The following is an 18,509-nucleotide window of genomic DNA, read 5'->3' as shown; positions in this document are numbered from 1 at the left end:
CATTAAATATAGTATATTTTTATACATTTATTGATGAAAACACTTTTAGTGTGTGTACTTCAAAATATGCATATCATTAAATATATTGAGGCTTTTTCTAGAATTTAGAAAACAGGAATATAGAAGAAAGAAAGATACTCTTGTGTCTCTTCCTATGACCTGAAGCTTTTAATCCAAGACAGACATTTAAGGGGCAGGGAGCGGTCCCTTACAGGAAACGATCCTAAAAGAACACTCATGACGTGGATGCGACACTGATGTCTTATGGAGCCATCCAAAGGACAATTCAAATTCCCTTTTATCCTCTATATTTTTTGTTTATAAGAATTTTCCTGATCCATCAATTCATTTTAAATGCCATGTTTTATAGAGTTTATCTCCAAATTATATGTTAAGTAATTCTCCAATTATATCAGCTGAAATGTTGTATTTTGAAGGTCTGATCAAAATTACTCTTAGATCATTTGTTGTCTCACCAACTGAGATTTGAGTATAGGAGAATAAAACAAACAGATCTTTGCAAAAAAAAAAAAACAATTGCAAAAAAATGTCGAACCATGTCATCAATATAGATTTGTTTGCATACTGAAACATTACTTTTTGGTTTTGCATATATACAAGAACATAATTCCTACTTATCTTTCAAGATCTTTCTTCTGTGGAATATGTAGTCCAATGTCTGAATTACAACCTCAGAATTTTCAAAAAGTTTCATATTCCCATCTGTACCTCACCATGTAGCTCATGTTCTCAAACTTTCAAGCTCTTGCCCCAGTTATCCACATGGAAAGAATGCATGCATGTATTACCACATAAACCTTCACTTCATGTTTTCTTATTTTCTTGAAATTATGACACTTAATTATATATTTTAAATGTAACCCAGGCTTACTTTCTTCGCTTAAAAAAGGTAATTTCTAACGATGGAAACTGTCAGTGGTTTCGATGCCATTTCGTCTATTCTGTGCTAAGAAAAAGCACAGGTGTGGCTGTGTTTCCCTGACATACATATTTGTTAATGTTGCAGAGTAAACAAGATAAAATTTATGGATGGATATATAAAAGAGAAAATTTCAAAGTCCGAGAAAATAGATAAGGGGAAGGAAAGAAGCCTGAATTGCTGTCAAACTATAAATGTCATTAATAGTCATTGATCCAGTGATCCCTGAAAATACACATTCTTATATATACTTGAAATATTTATCCTCTCTGAACATAGTACCTGGTCATCAATTGACTTAGAACTTGTATATAGTGATATTATTTGCACTTTAGTCCTTTACTCTTAGGGATTTCTTGTATAAAGTTCTCCAAAGCTCTCTTTGTGACTATTATGTATTTCAGAATGATTAAAGGTCACCACAGGATTTAGAGGAGTAATTACCGGATGTGTTACTAAATACAAATAATATCAGACTTTTCAATAATGTGCTACTCCTCCGTAAATATGCAATTTTTTAATGCATTAAGATAATAATAGTTTAAAAACAGAAAGGTTGTTTTCATTATGACCCACTAACAACTCTAAATTAAGAGTAAGAAGAATAAAGCTACTTTCTAAACTAAATATTAATAAGAACTTCCCTTTAAGAGGAAAAAATTAAAGCTAATATCACACTTTAAGAGGAGTTCTGTGTTTTATGAAAGCCACTAGAAAATAATTAGTAATACCTGTCTTTGACAAGGAAATCACTCAAGATTTTTTTCCTAGAGCTTTCATCTGTTTTATTAAATATTAAACCAACACTATAAACAATTTCTAGTCTCTAATCACAGTGGGAGTTATTATTCTGTCTTGGCTGGTCTGCTTCAAAGTTATCTAGCATGATTAACTATTTATAAGTGTTAATTTGTATAAGAAAAATAGGAAGGTGTTTAACAAAGCCTAGTGTTCGAAAGGATAATAGATCCCTTGTTTTAAAATAAGTATAATTATCAATACTCCCATGAAATGTATTTTTCGATTAAAGGCAAAGCAAAAAGCCCTTGAGCTTCACTTACTTCTGTAAATGAAATTATTAAAATTCATTTTTGTTATAGTTAGCCTGAATTTTTAATATAAAAGTTTATATTGGAAACCTTTATCCAAAAAATGTGATCTATTTAGAATTATTTTAATAGTGAATAAATGCTAGACAAAAGATATGGACAGATCAATTACAATTAATTTTTATATTTAAAATAATTTGATAATCATTTCTATAAAAATTATGTAAGGAAAATCTAAATAAAAGTTTTAAATATTGTCTAAAAATTAAAATCTTAAAAGTCTTGATGTTCTTAAATTAATAAAAGTAATGTTTTAAAATAAATTTATGTTCAGCAAGGTACAATGATGATGCTTCTCATGAAAATAGTGAACATTGGTATATGAGAAAATTTAGCTTGTTTTTGCATGTTTGATTTTTTTGTTTGGTTTTTCTTAGCTGTCAAATTTGATTACAAAATATTTCAGTCTTTTAAGGCATGGAATATAAGTTTATATGTTGCACTAATGAAAAGAAACATTGTAAGAGAGGAATAAATAAACTCTAATATATTTTTATATACATATCTTTATCACCCTCTCTGGAAGGTTTTAATTATAATTTGTTTTATTCATTATATTTGATTCACTTCAATAGGAACTATGGCCACACATAAAGACTGGCCTAGCTCAATTTTTTGTTACTTCAGACTTAGAGAGGCCTACTTAAAGCATGGATTGTTGCCTGCCTCCTCTTTGTTCTAGACGCTCCTTGAGTGTTTGTGGGGTTGGGCTCATGATTTGTTTTCCTGACACTTACCCAGTGTTATGTTTATGTTATTGTCTCGCAACAACCCTTTGAGACTCATTTACACAGGGACCATTTTAAAATCAATACATAATCTTTAACTTTTAGTGAAAATATCAGCAAAATGAGATAATGGATAAAAATTCTCTTACATTAACTCGTGTATTCTTTCTTTCCCTGCATGCACAGAAACAAGATATTCTTAACCAAGTAAGACATTTTCTTTTCTATTGAAATCTGTCTTCTTATTTGAACTATGAATTCTTTGGCCATGCCACTAATCTATACCTCTATACTAACTAGGCCCTCAGAGTATACTGGATCATCTACAATACATAAAGTAATAACTGAAAAATAGAAACTTTCCCAATTAATATCACTAGTAGGGATCTGATACTTTGGCAGGAGGAAAACGTGTTCAAAGTGTGGATCATGGTTTTAGAGACTCTGGGGTTTAATTTTCTAATACTGTATAACCAAACATATCAGCTTTAGGTAAGTTAATTTATTTAAAATTTAGTTAGTTTATTAGTTTACCGTGTATAATTTGAAAACTGAATCTAAATATAATGGTAATGATTATATTTTATATTATGTTTCATTTTGTCTACAATTCTGTGCTGACTTTGTGGAGGAAACAGAGTTAAAGGGTTACTGATAATTCCTTCCCGGAAGAAAGATAAGCAACCCATTGCTTCAATTTTGTGGCAGTGAATTCAGTTCTGAAAACAAAGCTCTGTTAGTCATGCAGTGAAGAGTACAGAATCTCTGTACTTCCTTGAGCACTCTAAGTATTCCCGACTTAGTAAAAAGACTTTGGGAACAGCATCATTTTACTCAGGACTCCTCAATCACACACCAAAGCTGTATGTGAGAATGTCTAACTTCTTTAACCCCAACCAACAAGGCACTTTTAAATTTCTCAAAGATTTATTTCTTTACATTCAATTTAAACAAAATATAATATTATCGTCCTTTCTGACATGCAGCCTGTCTATTTATGCATGCTAATAGAACCAGAAGACATGCTACGTGCTTCTCAGCCAGGACATTCCCTCATGCAGTACTGAGACAGCAGTATCGATCCCTTGCAATTGCTCCATCACCCACACCCTCCTGGAGCCAGGTCAGTCTGTATGCCAGGAACACATGCGGACTTTGACTCCGCACTTCTGCCCCTTTTCCTTACCAGTATCAATACAGTTGCTCTGAAGCCAGGTTGGAGCTTTGAATACACAGCAGCAGAATGGATAATGCACTGTCTGTGACACTCTGTCTGCTTCACTTAATATGGTTGATTTATCCTTAGAATATTTGAATTTCATCTTGATACATGGGCTCAGGTTTTAATGCCAGATACTAGAAGAATTTATCTATTAAAGAAAGAATTCTGACGCAGAGTCTTGAGATGGTATTTATATAAGCACTTATGAGACTGACTATTTATATCTCAATGTAATTAAATTGATATGAACAACTTCTTGGAGATTTCTAATTTTTACTCTCAGAATTGAGGTTCTGCATTTACTAAGATTCATTATCGTATGACCTCTGGAAGCATTGAAAATTTGAGAATGGACCACCTGCTATGCCCATGTATCAAGATGTGGCAAGTTTAGTAGCTATAAAAATCCTCATAAATGCTATCGAAACAAGAGAAATAAGCTGTAGATCAATATGTGTAATTTAGAAAACAAAATCGTATTAATTGTGCTAGTTACTTTCTCAACAATGGGATCTAAAAGCAAGCATGAATGGATTTGGAATGACTTTGTAACTTTTCTTACACTAATAGTAAGAGCCAAGTTCATGTGTAGATTTTAAACCATCTTAACGCTAACGGTTCACCTGGCATTCCTTTAATGACACTCATTAGGCAGGAGTTACAAGCCCTGTTAGGGTAAATAATGCCTTAGGAATATTTAAATGACCTATTGGCCCATTTTCAAATATATTTTTTAATGCTGCCTTGAAACACTGATTATTTTGGAATTTTGTCTGATTTTTAATTTTATGTTACCATCACTAGGAATATCACTTTTAGAAAACCACTGAAGACACTAGCAGAAAGTTCATCAAAGTATTTTGGTGGGAAGGGCTGTATTATATAAACTTTTTAAAAGAAATTTTTAGGTAAGTTTAATAGTTATAGAAAAGTATAAATAGTATTTTTTTCAATGATTGAGGTAAAGTTTTCACTTGTAAATATATTTTTAAAGGTAGCATGCCAAACTGTCTTGTGTGGAAGAGCAGACATCAGTTACTGACCCTGTGTGTGGTGGCAGTGTAGCCGTGCTGAAACGGTCCAGAGAGTTAAGAGTGTATGACATATCCACACTGCAACACAGTAGGACACACGAAACAAAACAGTCACAGGCATCTTCAAAGTCGGCAGTTGAGCACTCATTCACTGTTATTTTTATTCTTTTTCATTTATATCTCTTACTTATGAAACATCAGGCTTATTTACATGTACCTATTGGTTTTTATCATAAATATCGGTTGCAAAGCAGATAAAAGAGATTAGTAATCCTAGCATTAGGGAGGTGGAAATGGGAAGATCAGGAGTTCAGGGGTTTCAACTACATAGTAAGTTTCAGGATAGCCTTGGATACCTGCAACACTTTGTAAAGAAAAATGATGATAATAATTAATGAATAAATAATAAATAAATATAAAAGATTGCCAAGCATCTTGCAGGATGTGCAAACACTGAAAATAAGTTCATGAAAGTTTATTCTTCTCATTGAAGTCGGTAAAACTTTTAGGTTCATGGTGCTAACTAGAAGCATTGATAGCAAGCAATTTCATGCACTTTAAAAAGCTTGTTTGTCTTTTTGCAAAGTTAGCACTTACCTCTTTATTTTGTGAGGATTCCATCAATATAAAAGACATGTCATGTACATAACATATTTCTGTTATATATAATTAGCAGTCCCTTAAGCCTGTAATATTATGGGGACTTTGTGAGCAAAGAATCCACATGGTCAAATATAATAATGAACAAAATGGGTAAGTGTGTTTTGAATTCATACCAACTTGGCAGCAGCATCCGAGAAGTCTGTGTTCTTTAGAGATTTTCTGTGATTGCTCTAATTAGTCCATGACTGCTTCATAAAATAAAAATATTAAAAATAATTTTAAAAATTAAGCTTCATGTGTGTTAGAATAGTCAACTTTAAATATTCAAGTCCCGTGCTGTTTGTTCCATTCCTGTTTCCATTAATGTACATTGATGTACATTATAAATGTACTGACACTTTTTAAAAGTTTGAATTTACCAAAACTAATGACACTAGTAGAACTCACATATAAATTAGAAATTTCCCCACTATTAGATGTTGCAAAAATTATGTAAATTAAGTATCTCATACACATCATTAAAATCTTATGATTTAAGCATGATTTTAGAAGATATTTGAAATTGTTTTGTAAAAAATGTTATAGGTAACTTAGAAAATAATGGAAAAATATTTACTTCATGACTGGGAATTGGTAACATTGAATCAGATAATTTTTGTCTATAAAATCGTTTGGGTTTCACAACATTGTGCCATATATAACATCAGTAGTTAAGTAGAAAGATTTGCCCCCATGTATGCTGTGAGGGTGACAGGAAACAGTGGACCGTGAGGGTGACAGGAAACAGTGGACCGTGAGGGTGACAGGAAACAGTGGACCGTGAGGGTGACAGGAAACAGTGGACCGTGAGGGTGACAGGAAACAGTGGACCGTGAGGGTGACAGGAAACAGTGGACCGTGAGGGTGACAGGAAACAGTGGACCGTGAGGGTGACAGGAAACAGTGGACCGTGAGGGTGACAGGAAACAGTGGACCGTGAGGGTGACAGGAAACAGTGGACCGTGAGGGTGACAGGAAACAGTGGACCGTGAGGGTGACAGGAAACAGTGGACCGTGAGGGTGACAGGAAACAGTGGACCGTGAGGGTGACAGGAAACAGTGGACCATGAGGGTGACAGGAAACAGTGGACTGTGAGGGTGACAGGAAACAGTGGACCGTGAGGGTGTCAGGAAACAGTGGACCTTGAGGGTGAAAGGAAACAGTGTATCGTGAGGGTGACAGGATACACCTTCGCCTCTTCCATAAACTCTTTAACTGTAGATCTTATGCCATCACCTCCAAGAATTCACTGAAGAACAGAACTCTCCATTCTTTAGTCTGCAATGGTCTTCTTTTAAAACGTGAGATATTTTGATGAGGCTCCTAGCAGTGAGATCGGGACCTTTCTCTGACACCTTGCTGGTTTTTGGGAACCTGTTCCCCTTGCTGGATGACCTCACCTAACCTCTCTCCATGGCAAGGAGCTTGGTCCTACCTCAACTTGATGTGCCCTGCTCTGTTCAAGCTCATGGGCGACCTGCCCCTACCTGAATGGAGACAGAGGGGAGAGGATGGGGAGAGGGATAGATGGGACTCAGGGGGAGGGAAGGGGGAAGGGAGGGGAAACAGTGGTCAGTATATAAAATATATGAAAAAGTTAATTAAATTAAATAAAATTTAAATTAAAGAAGTGAGATATTTTGAGAAATTTTACTCTCTGAACTCAGTAATTTGAAAGTATTGTCTGATTACAGAACCAAATAAAAAAAGCAAAGTTTTGATTTAGGAGGAGGCAGTGAATTTTATTATTTTTGAGCCAACAAATAGACAAATTAATATGCAAAATAACCCATGTATTTCCAAGATATAACTACCTTTTATTTACAGTTTTTATGATTTAATTAATTTATTTTTTAAAACTTCATTTTAAAATGTTATTTTTATTATATGTGATTTTTATTATATGTGGTTTCTTTTATTTTATTGACTTTATTGAGCTCTACATTACAATGAATATATCTAAGGTTTTCTTCAGAAAATAACTGTGAGGTATTGATATCATACATAATTTTATGAAGAAATTACTAATAACAAAGGTAAAAGATGATTTTAATTACTTGAGATTACATTCAATAAAAAATAAAAATAATATCTGCACACACACACATACATAACTTATTCGAGTCATTGTCCATACTTGAAAGTTTTATGGTTTTGGTGATGTCTTTAAAAGGTAACAGTTTATTTTAAGTTTACCAAAAATAATAACATGACATCACTATGCTCATAATGAATGACAAAATTGTATGTATTCTCTCTCACTTTTCTCAAGATATTACCAGAAAAACAAGATGGGAAGTTTTCCATTTAAAAAGAATAGTTTAGAGAAATGAAGAACAATCAACCACCAGGTTTTCTGGCTTTTAGTTTCGTCTCAGTGTCCTAACTCACTGTGATGAGGGAAAGTCCCACCGTGGCTGGCTTTGGGAGGCTGGTCTTCCCCTGCTGCTGCTCCTCGCTGACCTGGTTTTATTCTGGCTTCTTCTCTGTAAGTCTTTAGGCTTCTCAACTGATTAGTGCAATTCCCTAAGTCTTTCCTTGTTCTCCAACTGTACTTGTCTCCTGAAAACACTCCTTTAACACGTTTTTCAGTCACAGGAGTATTAGCTACATGCTTTTGTCCCGAGGGCCCACAGTTGTCTCAGCTACTCTGCAGCATCCATTTTACCTGTTGTCCTTTGCTGCGGGAAGGCATTTTCACTAGGGACCTCTGTGTAGTCCATATGAAGCTTTAGTGAGAGACTAGCTTCCTTCAATAGCTTTTTGAGTAGACTTGGCGCTCTTGCTCTGAAATGACTGCTTTCCGATGAATATGGATTCGAGAAGGGTGAAAGACCTTACAATATGCTCCACTAGAGGTTTGTTTGTAAAGATATGGACTGGTTAGTCAATTGATGTTGGTTTTGATTTGAAATGCTTGCTGATCACTTTTAAATGATCACCGTTATCATTAAGAAAAGGGAATAGTTGCATCATTCTGTGTGTTTGCTATATAAAAATGTGACTCCATATTAACTTGTTCACACTAAATATCTGAGCTACTCAACACAAATCTGTGAGTTTGGAAATAACAGACCCAGTGGATGTGGGGGAAAGAAAACATCAAAGGGTAAAATTTGATGTCACAAGGCTGCTGTGAAGATAGAAACATCTAAATAGAAATCGTGTTATCTTTGCTCCACACTATCAAAGGGGAGACACATACCTGCCGCTGCCAAAGATAGCGTAGAACCACCAAGACTCGGATAACAATACTTAGATAGTAATCAGCTCAGGTCATTTCTGTTGCTCATGACTTGAACATGGTCTTGCTATCTCACTGGGTCTGACATCACAGATTTAAACTTGTTTTTCAGACCATAGATTTTGAAGGCTTCAAGCTGTTCATGAAAACCTTCCTGGAAGCAGAACTCCCTGACGATTTCACAGCACATCTTTTCATGTCATTCAGCAACAAATTCCCCCATTCCAGCCCAAACGTCAAGAGCAAGCCTGCCCTCCTTTCAGGGGGTAAGTATGTTTTCTTAGACCTGAACATAGAGCAGGTCTTGTGAAAGAGACATGAGTATCACACCATCAAAAAAAAAAAAGAATCTTACACTGAAGATTATCTGTGTATCTGCAGTAGAATTCATACTTGACATTAACTTTTAAAATATCTCTAGTATAATAAACAATACAGAAAATAGGATCATTATGACTTACCATTTCAAGTGGAAGTCTATGTTTCTGTAATGGTACTAAGAGGCATTTTCAACAAGTTTGGGGAAAATTAATAGCCAGACAGCTATAAATAACTATATGTTGAAAAACTATAATGAAAAAGGAACCTATGCATAAAAAATATATAATATGTAAAATCAACTGTGACATTTATTTAGATTCAGATCTGTGAGTTTAGAACTTTTTTGATTTGTTTGGGTGATTTAGTCCAGGATCCTCTGCATAGGACAACTTCCTTGGCAGCTTCCTGAGATCAGAAGTTCAGTGGGAACATTAGTAGACTTGAATCTCAAAATCCTTCTGAGTGTGTACAAGGACAGCTGTACTTTACCTGTAATCTAGCCAGAGGCTCACCATGTTTCAGTTAGTAGTACCTCAAGTTGGAGATGGAACACCTCTGCTACCCAAACCCTCTATTCTTGAGTGCAATGCAATGCGAAGGCAATTATTGCAGCAAGAAGCTAACCTTGTCCTTGCTTCCACAGGCTCATCTCTGATAGTGCGCCCCTTTAGACATAAAGGATGTCCAGTTTGCATGTTGCAATGCAGTTGTAAAAGATCTTAGAAATATTCTAATTCAAGAAACAAACTTATTTGAGTGATATGCCTTAATATTTGTTTCATTAAAGATGAGGCATTCTAGACGTTAAAAAAATGAGCCAAATCACATGATAACAAAATAACTCAATTTAAAAATAATTGTTATCCTTAAAAGCAAAACCAAAGTGATTTTTGAAGTGTAATATCTTTTCCCCTGTTGAAACTCTTGTGTATGACTTCCTGTTTGCAGCTAGATACTCACATCTACATCTGTTTTATGTGTGTGCTGTATCATGTGGTCTCTTACATATTTCAGCATGCAATTCCGAGAAAGTGAGAACGAGAAAAACTCTTGTGTCACTATGAAAATCATTCAAACTTTTCAAATTCCTAAAGGCTCTCAGAGTCCTCAGGAGAGTCGGCAGTCTGGACTGCCGGCCACTGCACCATGGGCTGCACTGTGGGGCAATGAGGGGAAGAAGGCAGTGTAGAGACAAGCGGTAATGGAGTGTAATCCCTGCACTCGGAAATACAAAGTTTAAAATCACACAGGCGGTGGAGACATCCACGTACCACGAGTCAAGGCCATCTGCCAATTGCCTTGCACCTCCGCAGCTTGTGCTGCTTCCACACAAAAGGCGGAGCTAATCTCTTCAAGAAGAATCACGTGTGGTGCCGGCTTTCTAAAATCAAGCCTCCACGGGATAAGGCTCCACAATATGTGAAACAGGCGTTCTTGTCTTCATTGCCTTCTTGCAGCATGTTTAGCTATTAGAGTATCACCCCATTTATAACAGCTCGAGAAAGCTCTCCATGCTTGCCCTTACTTCTTTGTAACTCTTGATAGAACTGTATGACCTTCTAGAATGAGCATTTTTAGAGGAGACAGTTTCTATTTTGATCTGCAAGTAAAATTCACCCTGGAAACACTGTCCTTGGGTTCCAAGGAAACAAAATACATTTTATCTGTAGTCTACAAATGTATTTACCTGCATTAAACATGGGAAATAGGGAATGTTTCTAGTGACTTAAAATGGTTTTATAAAGAATTCTGATCTCAAAGATCCTATTTCCCCAAACATCATACATTAGTACAAAATAGGAATGCAAAGATTAATAGGAACAACAATCAAATTAGGCTTCAAAATACAGACAAATGAGCATTAGTCCGACTGTACCTCACTTGGGATAACTTCATATCCTCTGTAGCTCTCCTTCAAAAAAGGTGTGCTGCTCAAATCCCATGCATCTATAATAAATCAATCCAAGTTCTTTTTCAAAGCATGGCTCCTCACTGAAGTATTGAGTGTCCCCTGTCCCTCCTATGACTGCTTCTATCCATTTTTACTGAAACACATTTGATAGTTTTTTTTTTTCCTGAGGAACAAGGAACAATGGACACAATATAGAACTGCAAGGGTTGGGTATCATTGACTCTGAAATTGAAAACATAAATCTTTTTCTATTTCTAAGAAGCTACTTTAAAACAATCTGCTATCCATACAGAATATAGTTGAATTTGGAAAACCTCAGGTTACTTCTGAACAGAAAGTTTCTATAATGACTACAATCACCCTCACGGGACTCCACTTACTTTCCTAAAACGTCAGCAGAAATAAGATATTCTGTGTGTGAACTGAAAAATAAGAAATAAAGGTAAATAAAATAGAAATGAAAAAAGGAATAAAGGTATGATCACCAATGTACTGCACTCAAGTATGGTACATATAAAAAATAAAGCATCCAATTTTCTTTGCATAAAGACGTTAAATATCGTGTACAGTAACAATGTTTTTTAATATAAATTTACATGGCCTGGATACACTTTCTCAACGAATGCCTAGTAATCTGTGTGGCATTTTGTGATATAAAGAAATTAATTTTGTGAAAACCTTCATTGCAATCTGATTCACGTTATTTATTAATAGTTATCTTTGTCTTTGGATAGGTGGAGGCCCTCCTAAGGTGGTTGGGTAGATTTCTCCTGTCACCTGTACTTCCTCAAAGTGTCAGGCACTCGATGATCCACTGCAATAACCAACTTCTGATTTCACTTCCATTATCAGAAAATTTCTGAAATACAGACATTACACCGTTCTCACAAACACTTTTAACCCCTCTGTTACTGAAAATGACTCTCAGATCCTCAGTTTTACTGTGATCTCTATTGCAGCCACTACAGCTTTAGTACTGAGAGAAATATTATAAAAATGAGTATATTGCTAACCTTCAGATATGTAAAAGTTTATTCAATTCTGAGATAGATAAATAAAGTTATTATCTAGGCAATGGAATGTTACTCAGTGCAAAAGGAAATAATTAACTCAAAAAGAAACAGAGGAAATTAAACTACATGTTATTACATGAAAGAAGCTTGTTTGAAAAGCTATCATAAATTCCTGCTAAATGATATCCAGTTATTATGCTCTAAAATATTAAAATGCAAACATATTTGTTGAGACTTAGAAATGTTATTTTAACTTCAGCACAATGGCTATGCCTTAATCTACTGCCATTTCAGTTCTCAGTTGAAACTCTGCAGATTCCATAATCGGTCTGGGTAATAGAATGCCTGTTCACTGTGTTAGCCAGTGTTTCTATTGCTTTGATGAAATATCATGGCCAAAAGGTAAGCTGGGAAGAAAAGGGTTTATTTCGCTTAACTTCCATATCACTGTCTATCACTGAAGGAACCCCAGGCAGGAACTTAAACAGGGCAGGAACCTGGAGGCAGGAGCTAATACAAAGGCCATTGAGGGGGGCTGCTTACTGCTTTGCTGCATGTGGCTTGCTCAGCCTGCTTTCTTATAGAACCCAGGAGCAGCAGGCCAGGGACCAGCCCCTCCCCCACAGATCATTAGTTAAGAAAACGACTTACAGCTAGATGTTATGGAGGCATTTTCTTAATTGAGTTTTTCTTGATAATTCTAGTTTTTGTATCCAACTTATATAAGAGTAGTCAGTATAGTGTTTGGGTATAATGACTGAAAGGCAATGTTAATAGTGAGTATTTACGCATAGTAAGGAGGGTATACAGGGTGAGATCTGAGACTTTTTTATGTTTTCCATTTAAAAAAAGTCTTCACAAATATACATTTAAAACATAAATAATTTCTACTATCCTTTTTTGTCAAAATTATTGTGAAAAATGTCTTTATCTGGAAAAGGTTTTTTTATTTTATCTGAGAAAGATTTCTTTCTCGGATAAACCTTATGCATCATTACAAAATACATATTTTACCAACCATATTTGTTATAATTCGTCTTTTGGAAACGTTTCTTAGTTTTTCAATGTACAGATTGCATATGTGCCCATATTTTTACACCCTAAAATATTTAAAATATAATAATGAGAATCAAATGCACAATGAGGTTTTATGTACAGAATGTTATCAACACAAAGAGAGAAATATTTACTTATCATCAAACCAACATGATAATTATATTTTTCTTCACAAAGTGATGCTAACAATCTGTAGACACAGAAAGTGGGTAAGTGGTTGCCTGGCACTGTGCAGATGGAGGCAGGGTAGCGGCCAGTGAATGCAGGTATTTGGTACAAAAATAAAAATCTAATGATGATGATCAAAATTGTTGCCCAATTCTGTGAACAGGCTAACACCTTTAAACTGCATATTTTAAATAAGAAGACTGCATGGGAAATTAAATTTATGTTTATAATAAAGCTGATATTTATCAAAAAGTGATGTGAAATGAAATGTTTATGTATAGAGACTTCCTCACAATATGTACTGTACCCTGGGCAGACAAAAAGAAAATTATGTGGCCCTTACCATCTCCAATTTTTCCTTGAATCCAGTATTATGAAAGCAAGTAGTCGACTGGTTGGACTTAACCTTCAAAACTACACAGCTATTCTTCCTTCCACATAAATGAGACAATGTTTCTTTCCTTCTCCCTTGTTCTATTTGAAAAATTTGTGTTAAAGAGTTAAGACAAGAGGAGGTGATTACATCATCAGGACCCCGGCTGAGCATTTGGGAGGAGAGTTAACTCCCCAGCTGGATGAGTCATGCCGTAATTTATCACCATAATTCATTGCTATGTTCTGCGAGTCTTCAAGGGCCAGCACCACAGTGTCTTCTGCTATAAGTCAGAAGCCCCCGATTCCTGCAGCCGGATGAACTTTACTTGACCAGTTGTAATTATTGGGGAATGGTGAAGTCCTTCTAAAGCTCAATATTACCTTTGATATTCTGCTTCCTTTCAAGTAAAAAGGAATATCAGTTCATGCTGGACATGCAGTGATCTTTGTATTATGAAGAAAAATTAATTAAAATGTGTAACTCACTGACAATCTTGAACAAGAATAGTGTTGGCAGATAATGAAGAGCCATATCATAGTGAGTAAGAACAGAGAGAAGAAGAGTGTCCCCCAGATGGGGCGGTGATCCGGACGTGTGCAGGTCATCCAGTCAGGAGGATCTCTGATGACATTTTAAGGATGAGTTGAGAAGTGATAATCATGATAAGTTATCACAGAAAATACTTACTTTGTCATGACAACCACAAATTGTGCTTGTTTGTGTCTACGTTAAGGTGTAAATTCTTTCCCTTATTTCCATTAGTGTCCTTAAAGGAAATTACTGCATAGGTTGGCCGGGTTGAATGAGGAAGTTGGATGGGTATGGCTGGCGGTGAATCTCTAGGGCACCCATATGCAGAAGCCTGTTTCTCCTCTGTCAAATGAGGGTAATACAGTCGACCTCACAAGGTTAACTTGAGAGTTAAGCGAAATGATGTGTGAAAGCCACTCTTAGTGATTCCTGCCTGATAGTAGAAGCACTCTACATGAGATTTATTATGAGAGACCTTATCAGTAATGCTAGACCTGTAGACTCTTTCGTACAGCATTGCATTTGATATCTGAGAACATTGAGACACCCAGATGATATAAGACGTACAGAAAGAGTCAAAGTTGCAAACAGTTTTGTCAGAAAGATATGTGCCAAGGAACACAGCTGGCCAAACTACACTTGCTTTGAAATATCCTTTCTCACAATTGATGACAGATTCAGAATCCATGAGACACCCTGGTCAAAAACTTCTTGGCGATGTACACCTTGGTTATAATTGAGATTAACTTCAGGGCTTTTCAGGAGCTCCTTATGTGGTTTCCAAGGCTGCTTTGTGAGATGAAGCTTCTCTGTGAAGCAGCTCCTCTTGCATTGTTATCAGAACTGTCAACACATGTTTAATTTCTCCACCGTTGTCTTAGAACAGGACATTCTACCAGGTTTGTGGAAACAGTGGCCACTGACATAGTGGCTCAGTACCTAAAAGTACCTGCTGTTGAGCTTTATGATCTGAGTTCAGGTTTGGAACCTGCATGGAAAGAGGAAAGCAATACCCAAACGTGGTTCTGTGATCTCCGCAAGTGTGTCAGGACATGTACATGTGTGTACACACATACAAATGTGCACGCACACACACTAAATCAATGAGATGTAGCTGAAATATTTTTAACATGAAGATTTTTTAAAAGAGAGTCTCAGTGTTTAGCTCCAGCTGACTTACAATTTACTCGTCTCTTCATGAACTATATGCATCAAATGAAGGCTATATTGAAATCAAACTACAGTTACATGCACAGCCTTTCCTCAAAATGCCCATCATGGTGGTCCTGATTCTTCTTTATACTATGCTTATTCATACTCACGGATACTGTGATGTCAGATGGATGTCTTACCTATGGTGCTGGCATATCCTTGCATAAATATATATTTTGTGAAAGACTACTTACTCTCAGTATATAAATCACAGTCTTTTTTTAGTATCTTAAGAAAGGACAATTTTTGGTATCTTTCAAGTAAATTTTATTTGTCCTGTCTGACAGAGACAGGAAGACAGGAAATAGTTTCCTTATATGGTAACTCTTGGCATCTTCTCACATTCCCTGAGAAATGCTAAGTTGGCTTTAACATCCTACAGTCGTAGACTCTGTCTTGTTTGCTCTGTTAGCAGCACACATGGAATGATAATATATTGGTGTTTGAGTACATTTGATTATTTTGTATTTAAGTAATATACATACATATATGAATCTTCATGATATCTAGTGTTATTTCCTTTAGACATTTCATAATTTTGAGTACAGTGAACATTTTAAATATATGAATATAAATATATTTTTCAGGTCTGAGAATGAATAAGGGTGCCATCACCCCTCCGCGCTCTTCCCCAGTGAACACGTGCTCCCCCGATGTCATCCACCTCAAGGACATTGTGTGCTATCTGTCTCTCCTTGAAAGAGGACGGCCCGAAGATAAGCTTGAGTGTATGTTCTGTAATTGTGTTTATTGAGGGACTGTGTGTTGATGTAATTATAACTGCCTAAATTGTTTTTTCACCTGAATGAGCTCAGCAATGAAAAGAAATCATTTTTCTTAGAGCCATACAATCAAAAAGTTACTATTAAATTTAACTGAAAATGCATCTTAATTGAAATTCTGAAACATTACATTTTGTTAAGAAATGTTGAAGTGTGGTTACTATGATGTGATATTCTATTTCTGATAATTTATTTGTTTGATAATTCCATTTGTTTCTATTGACTTTGTAAACATGTCTATTATACGGCTCCTAAGTGTTTTCTACTGGGCTCTTTTGAATTAGCAAGAAGCAACTGGAAACTTTGAACTGTTCAAATGTTCTAGCAAATGCCACATTCCTGTTGTCTGAGGAGGACTTCCCCACCGCTCTACTGCACATGCGTGTAAGGGTGCACGTGCATGTGCCTGCACACACACAGACAGTCAAACACACACACACACACACACACACACACACACACACACACACGCTCAAAGACACACTCATGCCTTATACTCTTCTCCATGGCAACCCCCCGCCCTTTGACATCGGATTAACACTCTCTTTGGCAGAGAACAGTTCCTCAAACGCCTCATATATAGTACTTGGTTTTATATACTATAAATAATTAAATAGTATATTCATTTCTTTCACAATATGAGAAGTAGGAACTTCCTTTCTAAGACCCAGTGAACACTCTTTAATAAACAGCAGTGACTGAGCTCCCTCTGGTGGCGAACTGTACACAGTGCAATGAATGTTCGTACTCTTCAAACACTGACTCCTAACAAACAAACCTGATCTCTCTGCGAAGCTCATTACAACTAGAGAAGTTGTTCTACACTCAGGTTAACTGGATCATATTAGAGATCATTAAAATTTTACTACAGAAATGATAGTGAAGATAGTAAAACCAAACCAGTATTTCTTAATAATTTTAAAATACTACAATGTATTAAGATTATAGTTACAAAGCAGTTTAGTTAAATTTAAAGGTAACTTTTTGATATTTCTCGCAAGGAAATTATTTATTATGCTAACTTAGGAGTCACACCAGCTTAGGATATGAATAAACCATGTGAATAGTACTCTTTAAATGTGTATTTATTATTCATAAACTTTGAATACTTGCATTTCAAGATTTATTTTGTATTCCTAAGAACATGTAGAAATCTCTTTCATTCCAAAGTAAACAGTACATGTCTATTGAAGTCACAGCCAACAGGAAAGTTTGCTCAGGTGTTTCCATTGCCATGTTTGGGATGACGATGAAGAAAAATATTTTTTTCCAGATCTGAAAATTAATGAAGGAACCATCCATCTCTCCCATAAAGGACTGGCACTGCCCTTGTATTATCTGTAAGCCAACTAGAAGAACATTGCTTTTCTTTTGGATCCATAAAAATCATACTTCTTGGTTCAGTTCTTAATGCCATATGTCCTTTGCTCACACTCAGAGGTAGAACTTTCGCACATTCTGAAAATCGGATGAATCCAATAAAATTGATCTGTGGTTCACTCCTCTTCTTTGAGTTTTCTAGCTCTTTTTTGAGGCCACACCTGACTCAGCACCATTGTCCTCATTTTCTAATTAAGCCTTCAGACTTAGCTGCAAACAAACCCCTGTGCCCTGGTGGTGTTGCAGTTTTTATCAGACTAATCAAAGAACACTCTTGTTTTCTGACCTCCCGACTTTGGGGCAATCACTGTGAATATACATCAACATAGTCAGGAATTTTGTGCTTTTCCTTTTTCCTTTTAAATGACTGATATTTTCCCACATCAGTGAATCGAATCCACCCGTCATTCAGTTCCTTAGCAACTTATGCGTTTTAACCTGTCCTCATTTGCCCATTTACAAATTCCTAATATTCTCCTACCGTTTTGGTTCCTAGAATTATTTACAATAAGATTTACAACATAGTGTCTCATGCACTACCTAGTTAATCCAAAAGAGTGATGCGCATTAAACACAGCATGAGCCAGAACTGAAAAGTAGAAAAGGGAGGTAAGAAGGACCGGAAGAGGATGGGATGAAAAAACAAAAATACTTACTCGTGAGAGACAGAACTGAATTTGCATCTTCCTTTGAGGTAGCTCACTGAAATGGGATGTAGACATCTGGGTTTAGGTCAGATGTTCCCACACAATTGCCCAAAAGAATCACTTGCAGGCCCTGTAGACACAGTTCACTGTGTACTCCAGGATTTAAGACCTGACAATTAGGTGATTAGGAG

The 18,509-nt window shown here is 35.8% G+C and overlaps 1 protein-coding gene across 10 annotated transcripts in view; it reads left to right on the top strand.

Annotated features, from left to right (window-relative positions):
* Dgkb (diacylglycerol kinase beta) overlaps positions 1–18,509 on the top strand; it is a 600,883-nt gene that overhangs the window by 138,459 nt on the left and 443,915 nt on the right. For 8 of the 10 annotated variants that reach the window (XM_041658354.1, XM_041658352.1, XM_041658353.1 and 5 more), the window contains 3 exons: positions 2,964–2,984; positions 9,033–9,186; positions 16,097–16,237. In XM_041658354.1, the coding sequence (XP_041514288.1) occupies positions 2,964–2,984; positions 9,033–9,186; positions 16,097–16,237 (316 nt within the window). The remainder of the gene's footprint in view (positions 1–2,963; positions 2,985–9,032; positions 9,187–16,096; positions 16,238–18,509) is intronic. The other 2 variants (XM_041658358.1, XM_041658357.1) reach the window with 1 other exon arrangement.

The sequence above is a fragment of the Microtus oregoni genome, unplaced genomic scaffold (assembly GCF_018167655.1).
Source record: "Microtus oregoni isolate MIOR12 unplaced genomic scaffold, Mior012 000009F_ref0000495, whole genome shotgun sequence".
NCBI classification, from domain to species: domain Eukaryota; kingdom Metazoa; phylum Chordata; class Mammalia; order Rodentia; family Cricetidae; genus Microtus; species Microtus oregoni.
Note: the sequence above shows the minus strand (reverse complement) of the source record. Positions and strands in the feature narration are given on the sequence as shown.